The sequence below is a fragment of the Syngnathus typhle genome, linkage group LG4 (genome assembly GCF_033458585.1).
Source record: "Syngnathus typhle isolate RoL2023-S1 ecotype Sweden linkage group LG4, RoL_Styp_1.0, whole genome shotgun sequence".
NCBI classification, from domain to species: Eukaryota; Metazoa; Chordata; class Actinopteri; order Syngnathiformes; family Syngnathidae; genus Syngnathus; species Syngnathus typhle.
The window spans coordinates 23,535,547-23,550,688 of record NC_083741.1 but is presented as its reverse complement, the minus strand read 5'-3'; the positions used below and the strand labels follow the sequence as shown (position 1 = coordinate 23,550,688).

Genomic DNA, 15,142 nt, shown 5'->3' with positions numbered 1-15,142 from the left:
GCGCCATCCGTCACGCTCGGCGCCCTGGAGAGAAATCCGAGCGGGACGCTCAGGCGTCAAACTGATAAACGACACGGCGGAGGATCATCGAGGCCCCCCGCGCCTTATCCCAGAACGGGAGAGGCTCCAGAGAAGACGGATGGGAGAGCAGAAGAAGACCAAACCGGGCCAGCGTTTTGAGGAAAGGTCAGCGGCTCGCCTTTCATTTGTCTATCGGACGGAGCCGGCCTATTAGCCGCAGGTGGCGTGACCGGACGTCGCCCCGGGGCAAACAAGCTAATCAGCCAAAGATGAAGGCGTCTCGTCGCCCGGTTACCGTGGCGATGCAAAACCGCTGCACATTCAAATTCAGCGATTAGATCAAACAGCAGGAAAGACCTCCAGCATCAATGGACAACAATTGTCATTCAAACCATCACAACACGTCTGGAGATGAGTTAAGAAGCCGGCAGTGTTGGCCAAGGCTTCAAACAGCGCCGGCCGGCTACTTTTGAACAGTGCTTCTGACAAGGGTTCGGATTTCAAAGCAGGTTCTGGAGATGCGTTCTGAAAACAATCAATAGACACCCTCGCGCACTCCCACAGCGTACAAGTCGTTGATGTCCACTAAGCGCTGCAGTGTTCTTAGCATGACGGAGATATCGATTGATGTCCTTCGCTCAAACGCGCAGACACAACGAGATGACGACGACACAATCTTCTCATTCCACAGTGGACCGCGACTGGCCAGCCAACCGGATTTGCAATCAAAGATCAAGCGTTTTAGAAATAACAGAAGTGAACACTGCATATCAAAAGTCTACACACCCTTGTTCAAATGCTATAGGTTTTTGCAGTACCAAAAATTTAGACCAAAAAAAACCCTTTTCCTTTTCTATTAATGTGTCAAACTGCAATACCGTAATTTTCGGACTATAAATCGCACCGGAGTATATGTCGCCCCCCCCCCCCAAACTATGGAAAAACTTATAGTCCAAAAATTACGGTAATTGTGTTTGTTTGTTTGTTTGTTTGTTTGTATTTCAGATGTTCTAGTCGTCTTTTCCTGACATTGATTTTTTTTTTTTTTTCTTCCTGCCAGCAACTTGACAAATCTTGAGCCAACAGAGACTCAATTCTAAATTCAGACAAAGCGGAAAGGGCAACATAGTTGTGAAGACAGGTGCGGAACGGAACGGAACGGAACGGAACGGAACGGAACGGAACGGGTGGCCGCCTCCTCGTTCTGCGCCTCTTCCTGCACGTCGAGCGCTAATTAAGAGGTGTGGCTAATCTCGCGCACTCACTCAATCCCTTGTATTTGCGGATTACAGCTCACAGCATGCGTTTCCGTTATCGTGGCTCACATACGTGCACGCCCACACACACTCACACGCCCGCGGAAAGCACAAGCGCGCGCACGATGATTTGTTTATGTGCTAAAGTGGGACTGCGTCTTGTATGACACCTTCAGGCTTTATTTGCATCTCTAATTAGCACACAGTGATGATGCAGTGCAGGCTGACATGCTCGCCGCGCTCGCTAATGGGCCTTGCTTTCTTTGGATAATTCAACTAGGGTGCACGCACGCGCACGCGCACGCGCGCACAGTCAATGGTGGGGAAATGTTTGCGGATGCGACGTGGAGGGCTTCCTTCCACGCCGAGGGACGGTGTCACTTGCAGTTGACGCTTGTTTGCAAACTAGCCACCGGTGGCTCATTACACTCGAAAAACTGCTGACTCAAAAAATAGGGTTCAAATTTGTTTGAGCAAAGCAAAGGCCAAAATTGCCAAAGTTTTCAAACTTCCTGGATCGGTCAAATTCTCAACCCGGCAGTTTTGAGCGTTTGAAGAAGACTTAAGTGGGTCAAAACCCCACGTTAGGATTTCAAATCAATAGTTGCGAGAGCAGCAATTTGATTGGCGGACACACAAGGGGAAGCAAAGTGCACAGATTGAACGGAACCACTTGCAGGAATCACTTTAAGGGCCGAAGCCTGCCGCTTTGGAGGAGCGTGAAAGCGGCCTGCCCGCCGCCACTCCAAGCCATCACGGCCCACAAGAGGCAGAAATCAAACGCTCTCCATCTCTTCATGGAACTTCTTTGCACTATTGGATGGATCCATCGCAACACAGCTTCTGAGACCTCATTAGAATTGTTTACCTAAAGACACTTTTTTTAAATTTTGTTTTTAATTGTATAATATACTTATAATTTTTGATTTATATATTTATTTATATTTGTATTATTTATTTGAACATTCATGCCACATAAAAGTGCTTTTTGTTGTCCGGGCGTCACCCCGTGAGGGATTCGCCGCCTCCCGCCAAAAGCCTTTCAGGGTGACGAATGACGAGATAATAAGGTGCATGCCAGACCTTCTTTCGATAGCAGCTGCTGCTGCTGCTGCGATGGCGACGGTGCATGCAAGAACGCCATCATTGTGTTTGAGTCATTGTTAGTGTTATTTGCTTGGCAGTCACATGTTCCAAAACAGCGGCGGCGACGGATAACACAGATCAGGAGCGTTAATGCGTGCGTGCACGTACAATCCAATCTTTAATTCCCAACTTGTTTGTCTTTAATCAGACGAGCAGACTTCCTCTGATCCAGGTGAGAAAAAGCAATCCATCGGCGTAAAGCGGAACAATTGCTTCACAACATGGCAGCAAAAAATACAAAAACAGAAAACAGCGCTCATATTCACGGACAACAAACGTTTTGCAAAGTCAGAATGAGTGAGATTTGAAGTCAGGCTTTGAGGGTTCAAAGCCAGAGTATGGCTTTCAAGACAGAGTGTCTGCTTTCAAACAAAAAACAAAAACAAATGATGCGCTTGGGCCACCCATTGACGCGTGCATTTCTTTTTCGACTTGAGCGTATTTGTCAGCGTTTGACAGTCTCCCGGTGTCGTCCTCCCGCTTGGAGTTTGCACAAAGGCTCCCATTGATGACTCGCCGAGCGGACGTCCGTCAAACTAGCCGACAAGCAGCAATGCAAAAGGAGATTTGGAAATTGATTGAATTTACATTTACTACAACAGTGGGTGGGAGGTCCATTAAACGGCCGCATAATTTGCCGAATTACTTTGACAAATTTGAATATAAATGTACCGTATTTTCCGGCCTATAAGGCGCACCGGACTATAAGGCGCACCTTCAATGAATGGCCCATTTTAAAACTTTATCCTTATATAAGGCGCACCGGACTATAAGGCGCACCATTAATGCATCATGTCAGATTTTTAATCCAAATCAAATCATTCTCCATTTTATCTTTTTTATTTCAACTTCAGACGGAACAAATGACTTTATAATCATAAAATAATGATCCATAGTCTTTTTGAGTCATGATTCATAGTCTTCAGCGGGCCACTTTTGATTGATTTCATGACACAATGCTTTGGGCCAGTTTAAATTTAGGAATTTGGTCCATATATAAGGCGCACCGGACTATAAGGCGCACTGTTGGTTTTTGAGAAAATTTTAGGTTTTTAGGTGCGCCTTATAGGGCGGAAAATACGGTATTCAAATGATTTGGTTTCATCTTCCCGGGGTCCTTCAAAAAAACCTCTTGAGATTTTTGTCCGATTTGAGCCACTCATACCAAACAATAGGCAATACATAGATCTATCTTTTAAATGCCCCCCCCCCCCAAAGTCAAAGCCAATTGCTGTCTCCTTCATGTTCTCTCTTGACAAAGAAAGGGACTGTTGGAGAGGCTTGCAAGGCCAGCAGCAGTACATAAAGATACACAGTGCGCAATAAATTAATGCTATAGCTTTTTCGAGCCGGTGGCCTTCTTGTTTATTAGGCATTCCCTTTCTCTACACCACTGACTTTATTTTCCCATTTGCGCTGTCAGAGCAGTGGAAATGCTAACAGTGCAGCTTTAAGACTTGAACACTGCAAGCTATAGATTTGATTGGCTTTCCATTACTTGCATTATATTCACATTTTAGAGGCACGCTTCTCCTCTGACTCGCCGTATTATTGTCAACATGACAAATACCGCCACTGTAGGGAGAAGAGGAAAGAAAGAAAAAAAAAAATCAATCAATGCAAAAAAAAAAAAAAAAAAAGTTAAGCATGTCGGTCCGCATCCAATCGCCTCTAAATTGAATCCCGCCGTCTCGGGCGTGTAAGCATAAACCAAGAAGGCCTCTGATGGATCTTCTTGAAATTAATCTGCAGTTAAGTATTGCATAGTGGCTCTCTTATGGGCCCGCGCCAACTCTAAAAGCCGGCGCGGCCATTGTCTCCCGTTCCTGGAGGACGACGGACGAGAAGAAGCTGCAAATCAGCGGCGTCGTTAAGCAGCTAAAGGATGGCGCCGCTCTTTCAATTCAATTAAAATGGAGGGAGGGAGGGAGGGAGGGAGGAAAGAAAGCACAAGGACAGCCGGCGGGTCACGTGACCAAACATACGAAGCCCACAGATAACATCACACATGCGCAAGGACTTTTTTTTCTTGTATACTTAATACTGGCCGCTTCGAATTCCAAACTGTGTCGATTTCCACAACGCTGCAGTATTAAGTAAATGGTCAGTGGTGTTTAATTCAAGATGGCCGACGGGCTTAGTGTGTTTTTTGCTTTAACGACGTTCTCACTAGGGGTGTAACGATTCATCGATATACATCGATTAATCGATATAATGCTCTACGATTTATTGGCATCGATGCTAAAGGTAAACATCGATTTATAACGCCGGGTTTGACCTCGGACATTAGACGCGACTTTATTTTGAAATCCGGTTCATTGTTGCTCGCTTCCTCTTTCCGTTGTTGTGTTGTGAGCAGAGCAGGCACGTGAAAGGGGAGTGGACAACTAGTACGCGGCTCCTGGGCTGGTGCTATGGCTAGTGTCCAAAAAGACGAGGAAATTTGCTCCCCTTTAGGCTTCGAGTCATTGGTTTGGAAGCACTATGGATTCCAAAGAAAAGATGGCTCAACGGACAAGACACGTGCAGTTTGTAAATCCGGCCATGCGGTGATCAAATATTCAGGGAGCCGCACATTTAAAAAAAAAACACGCCATCAAAGTTCAGTGTTAAAATAGGCACTTTGTAAACTACAATACTCTTGTCATTTCCTAAATAAAGAGTTTGCAGTACCTTGTTGATTTTGCGTATGAATTGTTATAAATCAGGATATTGTTCTATATTTTTTATTAAAAAAAAAAAAAAAAAAAAAAAAATCGATCGTAGAGCACGATATCGCGATATATCGTGAATGAATCGCAGCAGGCTTTAAGATATCGGCAAATATCGTATTGTAGTTCTTTGTATCGATTTGATATCGTATCGTGACAAAACCCGCCATTTACACCCCTAGTTCTCACTGTTGCATATCACGCCAAATTCAATCATCCATTTCACTATTGTTGGTATGTGTTTTTTTTTTTAACAATTTTACGTAAAAAAAAAGTAATTTGCACTTCCTACCATGTTGAACATCACATGGGAGACGTTTCTCAGCAAAGTTAGAGAACACAAGTTGTAAGCCAGCATAAGAATAGCAAAAGGCCTCCTTATTGTTCTAAGAAAAAAAATTAGGCCGCCCAGCCCTTTTATCAGCTTTTTGTCATTTTGTTGTGTTTTTTAGATAAGCGCCGGGCAGACTTACGAGCTCTTTGCCGCTTTGCGGAGTGTAGTGATTTGCTTTGCACGCAGCGCCGGACTATTAAATCATCCATCTTTGCCTTTTCTGACCATCTGCTGCGCAAACAGCCTGCGGGTCACACAACACAGTCGCTGCAAAAATGTTACTCCATTGCTGCTCGTTATGCTACGGCAGGTCAGGTCAGCAGGAGCAAGGCTCCACGTCCCGACCACAACGAGGATGCGCACGGTCTTGCTTGCTGCGTGTTAATCATTTACAATTACAGTCCAAGACTGCCTTGAAGAAATTGTGACATTTCTTCATTATTTATTTATTTATTAATTATATATATTTTCAAAATGATTATTGATTTATTTGTATTTTTGATGTATTTATTTATCGTTATTATTCTTAATGGTCATTTTGGAGAATTAACAAGACATTTGTAGGCATGTATATCATGACCCACAAAAAAAAGACTCTGTAAATGTTATATAAATAAAATGCAATTTTGGTTTCTTCATCCTGCTCCACCTCTTTGTGTGCCGACTTTTGCAGCGGCTCACTTGACAGGAATGGGAAAAGGTCAAGCGGCAGACGTTGCATTTCCGTGATGGCATGTCATCGGCCCTCTGGTGCTCGCTTATGCGATCCAGGCGGTCAAATGGCACGCTTGCTTTAGGAAGGCCGGAAGGTAGTCAGTCGGGGCTTTTAGCCTAACGCTCGGTGCTCTGACACATGCACGCGCACATGATCTCAAACTCACACACACTCATCCACCCACACTAAAACAAACAGTTGTGTTAAATCAGGCGACCACTAAATCCCTGACGTGAAAGTGAAAATGAGAGGAAGTGGTGCTGGAGTACAAGGAGAGGGGACAAGGGGGGGGTCAACAAGCAAGAGGGTGAGACGGGATTACGGCGATAATGCGAGCAGATGGAGGGAGGTCGCACTAAACTCTCCAAACAGATTAAACGGACGGGGAGTGAGCCACCCGCCCGCCCGCCCAAAGGCCGAGCGCTCCTTTTTGCACCCGCTCTGGCGCTGTTTACGCTTAAATTTAGGACACCCAGCTGGCTGTAATCCTCAAATACTGCACTCGATATCGAAATGTATTTAGGTATGCGGATTACGGCGGATTAGACGCTCAAATGTGCTTTCTATGCACTCTCTTGTGGAGGCATCAAAATAAATAAACAAAAAAGTTGACCCCGAAATGGCACGACGATTGCGGATTTAACCTTAGGGGACCTTGGATGACACTATCGGGGGCCTCTCCAGATCTACACTCAAAGTGGAAAATAAAGTTTTTTATATTCGATGAATATGAACAAAACGTGGGAAACTTTTCTTTATGAATAAACTGGTCCTAATGTCTCAAATCAATTCATTGTGCTGCTCCTTCTGGGGTGCCCGCCTTGGCCACCAGGGGGTGGTACAATACAGTCATTCAGACAAACGAATAAAGTTCATCACTACTCTCGCGGACTCAATAAGATGCAATTATTTGTCATTTTTCAGAAGATAAAGAACCTGCGTCTACATGAGGTGCTCCAACATTTGGGTTGCTTCAACACCCCAAGTATCAATGCTAATTTTCAGTCATTGGTGTTTTGCTTTCTGTTAGCATTAGCATCGCAAGTCAGGTCACTTTTTCACCTACATAAGACTTGGGCACCACACTTACACCACACAACATCTAATGTTCGACATACTGTATATCTAGTGTGTCATTTTGTACAACTCCAACATCTTTACAGCCCTGAACAAAAACCGGTATTGATTCCGAAGACGATTTGATAAAAGAGGCTCATCTCTGGTGCATTCACTCGACCTTAATAACACTGGTTGAGATGGAACACTCTCGTCGGGCAGCTCTGAAAAGCAGTTTGACTCACACCAATTTCCATCATTGACGACGACTCCGCATGCAGCAAAGTAAAGTGCACACAAAAGAGCCGCCGCCATCCATAAATCCAAACGGCCGCAGCCCAAAAACATTGAGACTGAATATTAGATAAACACCAACAAAACAAAGGGTGGCGCTATGTTCTCGTTAGCAAAAGCGAGGCTAATTGGCCGGGACGCGGCAAAGCGACAAAATGCCGGATAAGACCGTTTCTTCAAGTAAGACCAAATCAGTCAGAATCCATGAAAGCAGAAAAAGTTTAGCTGGCAGCGCTAATAAACGGCAATGACTTCTATTTCACGTTGGACAAATGATAGACAAAAATGGATTGAACTTTTTTCCCACAAGCTATGAAACTCAAAATATGCTAATCCTGTATGTATTTCATGATGAACTATTTGGATTAGAAGAGGAGAAAGTGGAGAAAATTCACATTACATTTGCTACTGATTTGTCAGCACAGCACCACTTAGTGGCGAACGGAAGAACTACAATACAAGAAAGTGCCTGATTGGATAGAACCACAGCTAATTAATCCCTTGCGAAATTCTTCCACACTGGATTGGAAAGACACTGGATTCAAAATTTCCATCCAGCTAGCATCAAAGAATTAACACTGTGCAGACATGACTTTTTGTTTGGCATTTTATGGCGACACTTTTTTTTTAAATAAAAGGTTCAACAGGGCTGTTAACAGAAATTGTTTCCATTTGCATTTACTCAGGAAAAGGTTTGCTGCCTTTTACATAACATTGCTTTTGGCCAAAAGTGAGAGCTTCCAAGCAAAATGGCCGACTTCTTGCTAAATTCCGCCATGACTGCTTGAAACCTTGTCACGTCAAGATAAACATGTCCACCTCATTTCATGTCAGTCAGTGAGTTGTCTTCAAGATGCAGGCGCTTGGCAAAATGAGTGCGCCGATGCCCACCAAAATTTGCTGCGAAAATTATTAGGACTAACATCACGAGAAAAGCAATTGAAGTTGTCTCAACGGGGACTACATTGTTGGCGGAGTTTTGTGATCTACTCGAAAACTTTTCTGTGGGCAAATTCTCTGGAGAATCCTCTTCCATCAAATATGCTCTTACATGTGAGGGATGCTCTTATTAATCCAAGTGTTGCTTCTTTAAATTATTCAACACGATGGTTAGAAAGAGTGTTTGTGTAGCATTCTGCACAAACATGGCAAAATCATGTACATTGGGGGGGGGGGTCAAATATTGAGGGGGAAATCAACTTTTAGGGGCAAATGATTATCTCACGCTCAACTGCAAAATAAGCAAAAGAACCAAATTGTCAAACTTTGGTGGAGTTAAAACACAATGAGCATAAAAAGAAGGAGCCGGAAGGTGTTTCAATCGCAACACAACAACAACACACACAGGTACACAAAGTAAAATGTCATTCTTGCCAGTTTGGTCAATGCACACATGGAAAGGAAGAAAAAAGTACTCCATTTTGGCCTTTTTTCTAACATGCTTTGAATCAAACCTTTCCAGACTTAAGTGTCCAATTATTTCTAAATCAGAATCTTACCTGACAATTCTAATAACACTTGAAAATGATAATGAAGCGTTTTTATGCAAACATCAAAAGGCATGCTACTTCAAAATGATTTAGAAAAATGAATTGGAGGCATGAGGCTGGGGGGGGACATTCGGAAGGTGGGGGCTGATGCCTTAATGTCCTTAATTCTTAACTACGTCCATGTATCATCTCGAATTCCTTCAATACTGAAAACCATCCTTTGACGTTACAATGAAATTGAATTGGGCTTAATGTGTTTTCTGTTAAGGTGTAAAGGTGCGTGCGCATGGGCATATTTGTGAACGGGGGGGGGGGGGGGCACGGAGGGGTCCCCCCACCACCACCACCACCACCACCACCGCCTGTCAACGACGCCCCTCACTCACCTCGTTTGTCGTGCACTCTGACGATGATCTCCACCAGCGGCTCGGTCTCTCGGTCCAGCCGGCGTGCAATGACAATATCCCCGGTGTCCCTGCCCACGCTGACCGGCGAGCTCTCCGCGTCCATCAGCTCGAAGGCGGCCGCCTGGAAGCGCACCGGGTTCAGGTTCATCACCACCGAGCCGATGCCCGCGTCCTCCGACACGTTGATGAAAAGCGGGCTGCTCTCCGCGTCCTGGACGGACCTGGATGCCCGGGCGGGGGGCGCTTCGCCCCGGGTGGCACGGGGCCATTGGCGAGGGCTGACTTCCACGTTGACGCCTCCGCTGGTGCGAGGCGGCCAGCCTCGGTCCCGAGCGAACACGGTGAACTTGATGGGTGAGTCCCGACCCAGGATGGAGTCCACCAGGAGGATGTCACCGCTTTTGGGCACCACGTAGAACGTGCCGTTCTTGGGCATGGCGAAGTAGAAGAGCTCCGCGTTCTTGCCGCTGTCCTCGTCCCGCGCCCTCACCGTGTAGACCACCGTGCGCAGCGGCGTGGCGTCGTCCAGGCTCAGCCGCACGTCGCTGTCCTGGAAGGCTGGCCGGTGGTCGTTGATGTCCAGCACGTCCACTTTGACCGACGCCGCCTCCCCGCACCAGCCGGCGCAGCACATGCCGATCCCCAGCTCGTATTCAGCCCGCTCCTCCCGGTCCAGAACGTCGCTCGTCCTGAGCAGGATGTGACCGCGGTTGTGGTGCGCCAAGACGCGAAACTTGTCGGCGCCGTCGCCCACGAGCCTCCAGTGCGGCTCGGAGACGCCGGCGCCGCACTGCCGCCGCTGGGAATTCAGCCTCCGCAGCGGCACGCTCAGCCCGTTGACCCGAGAACCCGGCGACGCGTTCTCAAACACATGGCCGTGGAAGAAGGGCACCGGAACCGGCGCAGGCTCCGGCAGCGGCTCCCCGGTCCTGTTGGCGAGCGCGCACGACAGCAAAAACGGCAAAAGACTTCCCCGGATCATGACGAGCGCCTTTCACCAGCACAGCGCCAACTCCACGGAGGCACCCATGGGTGCACTCATCGCACGCCTCACGGGAGGGATTGGGAGGGAGGGATGGATGGAGGGAGGTTGCCTTGGGCCGCTTCAAATCCTCCAATGCCCAAAGAAACAAATTGCAAAGAAACCGAGCGGAGCAGTGAGGCGTCACACTCGAGGATGCACTGTTCTGCTCGGGAGAACTTTGCGCGTCCGCCTCCTCTTCCTCTTCTTCTTTTTCTTTCTCTTCTCCCGCGCTCTCTCAACGGCGCGCGCGCCCGAGAGCGTAAGTGGGGGCTTCTTACATCACTGGGGGGCGCGCACAGCTCCTCTCGCTGCATCTTCCTGCGCGCAAGCACGCGTGATCAGCCTCGCAATTGACACGGGGCGCCGTGCGTGCACGCGCGTGCGCATTTGACAGACATCTATTCATTTTGAGCGCGCGTGTCAATGCGTGCGCGTGGGTGGGTCATGTGGGGGACCAGACCCCAGCCCCTCGTCACGTTGATCAATGTCCGGCCCTGCACACACCTCCCATCACTCTTGTCCCCAATAACACGTCACTTGAGTGGATTAAAATAATTCCGAAATCGATTCGCTAAAGTGCTTCTGGCTGCTGCTTGCTGGCTGGCTGGCTGGCTGCGTGTGCGCGCGCGCGCGTGGAGTGAGGAAAAGAAAGACCTGCAGGGTGACGGTCAAGTGGTGGAAGTGCTTTAGTAAAATGTAAAACAATCTCTTGCCATTAAGAGTTTAAAATGAAGGTTCGAAGTCAGCGTTAGGGTTTCAAAGTAGAGAGTAAGAAGCATGCCCAAAGTGAACCGTCCAATTATGAGATCCAAAGAGAAAACCATGACGTGGTCTCCATAAACCTCAAATAATGTTCAACCCAAATGTCAAATGAATTGGCTGATGTTCAAAGTCGGCCTGCAGCGTGTCGTCTTGCGAGGAACATGTTGATTTTCAAAAAAAATGGATTTCATGAATGTCATTTGTCAAGTGGCTGCGTTGAGACCTTCCCAATCAGATCAAGTTGGATTTTTCAATTTGCTCTCACAGCCTTTTGTTTGCATGACACTTTTTAGCTGAGACCTTCTGCCGACTGGAGCGGCACTCTCAAAATAAAGCCACGCTTGCTCACGACGACGTCAAACATGCGACGGGCGGGGCGTTGACACTCAATAGGCATCTTCCGACACGGTTCTGAACGATTGGGGCCCGCTCCGCAAACACGCCGCCCGGCGGCCTCGCTTGCGTTTCCATTCATCTCCGTCCTCCTCCTCTCATCAGGCCGGCAAATCTCGATTAGGCAATTAACGCCTCCCTTCGCACGCCCACCTTCCCAATCAGAGCGCGTGTCCCCCGTATCGAGTGAGGCCAAGTGGGGAAGGAGGAATGGCTTCATTATCCGCGCGCACGCTAGCGCCTGCGGCGCCGCACGGCTACCGAGGGAAATATCTGCGCGTAAAACAGACGAGCGAGGGGGCGGACCAGCAAAGTGGGCCCGTTGCGAGCCACGACGTGACTGACTACACCAGGGCTATCTCTTAACCCACTACATCACAGGTGTCAAACTCAAGGCCCGGGGGCCAGATACGGCCCGCCACATCATTTGATGTATATAATATGAGCTGCTCAAACATTTAATTGGGTTGACAGTCATAATGGAAGAAGTTATGTCTACAATGCAGTCCGCAAAAAAAAATGAAAAACTACATTAACAAGTACGTGACATTAGCATAGCATTATATGCTAGTTAGGTAGGCTATTGCACTGGCAATGGGACCTACTACATTATCCACTGTATGAGCTACTAGTTCTACTTCACTCGCTACTTAACCTTTGGTGACCTATCACACGCTACTATGTAGCCTAGCTACTCATTGAGCTAGTAAATGAGCAACTATCAGGGGTGTCACGGGCCGCATCGTCGTCACAGTTTCCTTATGACTGTCAACCCAAATAAATAGGAACACCTCACATTATATATATTGTATAAGATACAAACAAATTGACAAATTCTTCATTTTCAAATCAAACTAGTGGAAACTTTGCAAATGTTTAAAAAAAAGATGATTTTTAAAGTGAAGACAATTTGTAATTTTAGGAATGACATACATTTGATGCACAATTTGTCTTTGCGGGCCACGGAAAATGACGTGGCGGGCCGTATTCGGCCCCCGACCCTTGAGTTTGAAAGCGGCGAACTACATCATCTACGATCTGACCCCTGCAAGCTCGTATGGGACCTGCACCTGTGAGTTTGACTTTGTGACCTACTTGATGAACTAAAAAGTGAGCCGCTGTGTGACGCGCACGACCGACCAAATCAGCGACGTGACCTGAGGGGGACAAATGATGTGATTATCCAGACGTATAGTCTCACCTGCAGCACAGCAGCGGCTACCGAGGGAAATATGTCGGGAGAAAACAAAGGAGACGTTCGGCTGAGCTTTGCGGTGGAGCCCATTGGACGATTGTTGCAGATCCCAATGTGGCTACGTGAATTCTAATCTGGTTCTTGTGAAATAAATGCAGACTCTCGCGCTCCACTCCAGATATGCCAACAAGCGCTCACGTTTGCTATTAAAGAAGCCCGCCGAGCTCATAAAGCTTTTATGAGTCAAACGTGAACATCTGCGCTGTGTTCACGAGCCTGTTAGATCTTTGAAATAAAACCCGGGCTGACATGAGCGTATACCATAAAGGAGAATCACGAGGGCCCGGATGCGGAGGAGGAAACATCTCCACTCGGGGCCGGATGTGGAACGGGGCCTGCCGGTCCGAGTCACTTTGTAGGAGAAGCTTGGCGCTCTCTTGTTAATAATGCATGAAAAGATTCTTTTTTTTTTTTTTTCAATATTCAAGTGCGGGAGGTTACAGATGACGCTCAGCAACTTTGACGCAAGAAACATCCACGGGACATCGGGCATGGGTCCATAATCAAGACATGAGCTACTATGTTGCGCAATACTTGATCAACAATGTAGGCATGAGTGTAATCGCCAGTAAATAGCTCCAACTTCAATTGGCAGCCTCAAAAACAAGCTTAATCTTTTAAACAGTCTCCATTTTGTCACGGGAAAATTTTCCTTTTCATGACTTTAAGAAATGTGCTAATGCAAGTCTTGGGTAATTAAATTTATCTCTGAACTTTCACACGCATAGTTTACACATGACGGATTAAGTATGTCGAAGCAAACGAGGCCACGTACATCATGCAGGAATAATCAATCGATGCCAATGCATGACATTATTTCTTTTTTTTTTTTTAAGTTTGCTGGGCTTACTTACTTACCAGGCAACTTGAGTTCCATCCGACGGGTTCACGCTGCAGCGTTTGCATGTTTATTTTCCATGTACATTGAATGTTGTGCACGTGCAAACAAATGAGACCAGTAGTGAAGTCCAAACAAACTTTTGCTCCTTCCTGTCAAACGCAGCTACCTGATTCATTCAACGAAGTCACGTGCTGACCAGAACGCAAAACTTTGGCCACTAGGTGGCTCAATCGCCCATTTTTAATTAGCCTGAAACAAAAATAGAATGAAGCAAAAATAGTCGCTCCAACAAAGTGACACTACAATGTGTCCATCTAAAAAAGAAAGTACATGTCACGAGGCACTAAGGAACCTCTTACATATTTGACACCTATGTGAAGGATTACATCTTCATGTTAGTGAATATTTTGCGTTCCCCCCTCACAAAAGCAAAACGTCCGCTAGTCATTAAAACTTTTTCCCCTTTGTGGAAAGTTTTTGTGCTGAAGGACGCTGTCTGGGGGCCAGCGGGCTCTCCAGTTGACAGCTTCCTCTTCATCCTCCTCCTCCTCATCCATGTGATGGGACTGCTGTTGTGTCTAAGTGACTTCATTTGGCCAATTAGCCCTCGTCAGAAAGCTTTGCTCCACTATGCCCCTCCCACACCCCCAATACCGCTCCGACCAAACAAGTCAGCCGATAGATATCTACCATGCGGGCGTGAGGTGACCGTCCCTCGCCTCGCCGTCAAAAACCTCATAAAGCACCGCTCCAAACGAGAAGCGACACTCGCTTGATAAATGGCCGGCCGTCGTTTGCCCTTGGCGCCGCGTCTGTTTGGCCGTAAAAATTAGAGCAGATATGGAAGCTAATGATGGGGCCTGCCGTATTTGCATATGCAAAGAGAACGTCACTTAGAGCCTAATTAAGGGAGAGCGGCGGCCCCAAAGAGCGGCGGCCTTATTTGGCCTAACGAGGCCCGTCCCGGTCATCAGAACCCCGTCACGCCTCAAACGCACTTAGTCACTGGAGGGAAGCGTATTGGATCGTAATTGGACTTAATCATATCACGGCGCAATTGGAGCGGCGAGTCTTATCGTTTCTTAATTCCAGTAAATTGTATCGCATCATAATTAGATTGTATCACATGGTCTCCGGAGTCAAACATTACCGAAGCGAATCAAATCACGTTACACTTGAAACGCACAAAGTTACCAGACTGAATCGTATCACGTGGGAACTGGAGTCAAATGATTTCTCAATGGCCGGTGTCTTAATTGGGCCAACATGTATAACCTTTTATTTTTACAATTATGATTGGACACCGCAAATGTTTGCATGAAGGAGAAATACTATATGTTGTCATCCTTGCTAGCTCTTGAAAAAAAAAAAGGCATTTAAAATAAAAATGAAACAATAAGTATCCTAATTGGAGTAAACCATACTGCATGCTACCAA

General features: G+C 46.7%; 1 protein-coding gene across 1 annotated transcript in view; it reads right to left on the bottom strand.

The window, feature by feature from the left end:
* The window catches only part of si:ch211-186j3.6 (neural-cadherin), a 109,212-nt gene extending 98,752 nt beyond the window's left edge, over positions 1-10,460 (bottom strand). Inside the window, exons 1-2 of the mRNA XM_061276706.1 lie at positions 10,429-10,460; positions 9,410-10,359 (exon numbers count right to left, since the gene is read on the bottom strand). Of these exons, the coding sequence (XP_061132690.1) occupies positions 9,410-10,359; positions 10,429-10,460 (982 nt within the window). The remainder of the gene's footprint in view (positions 1-9,409; positions 10,360-10,428) is intronic.
* Positions 10,461-15,142: the final 4,682 nt, after the last annotated feature.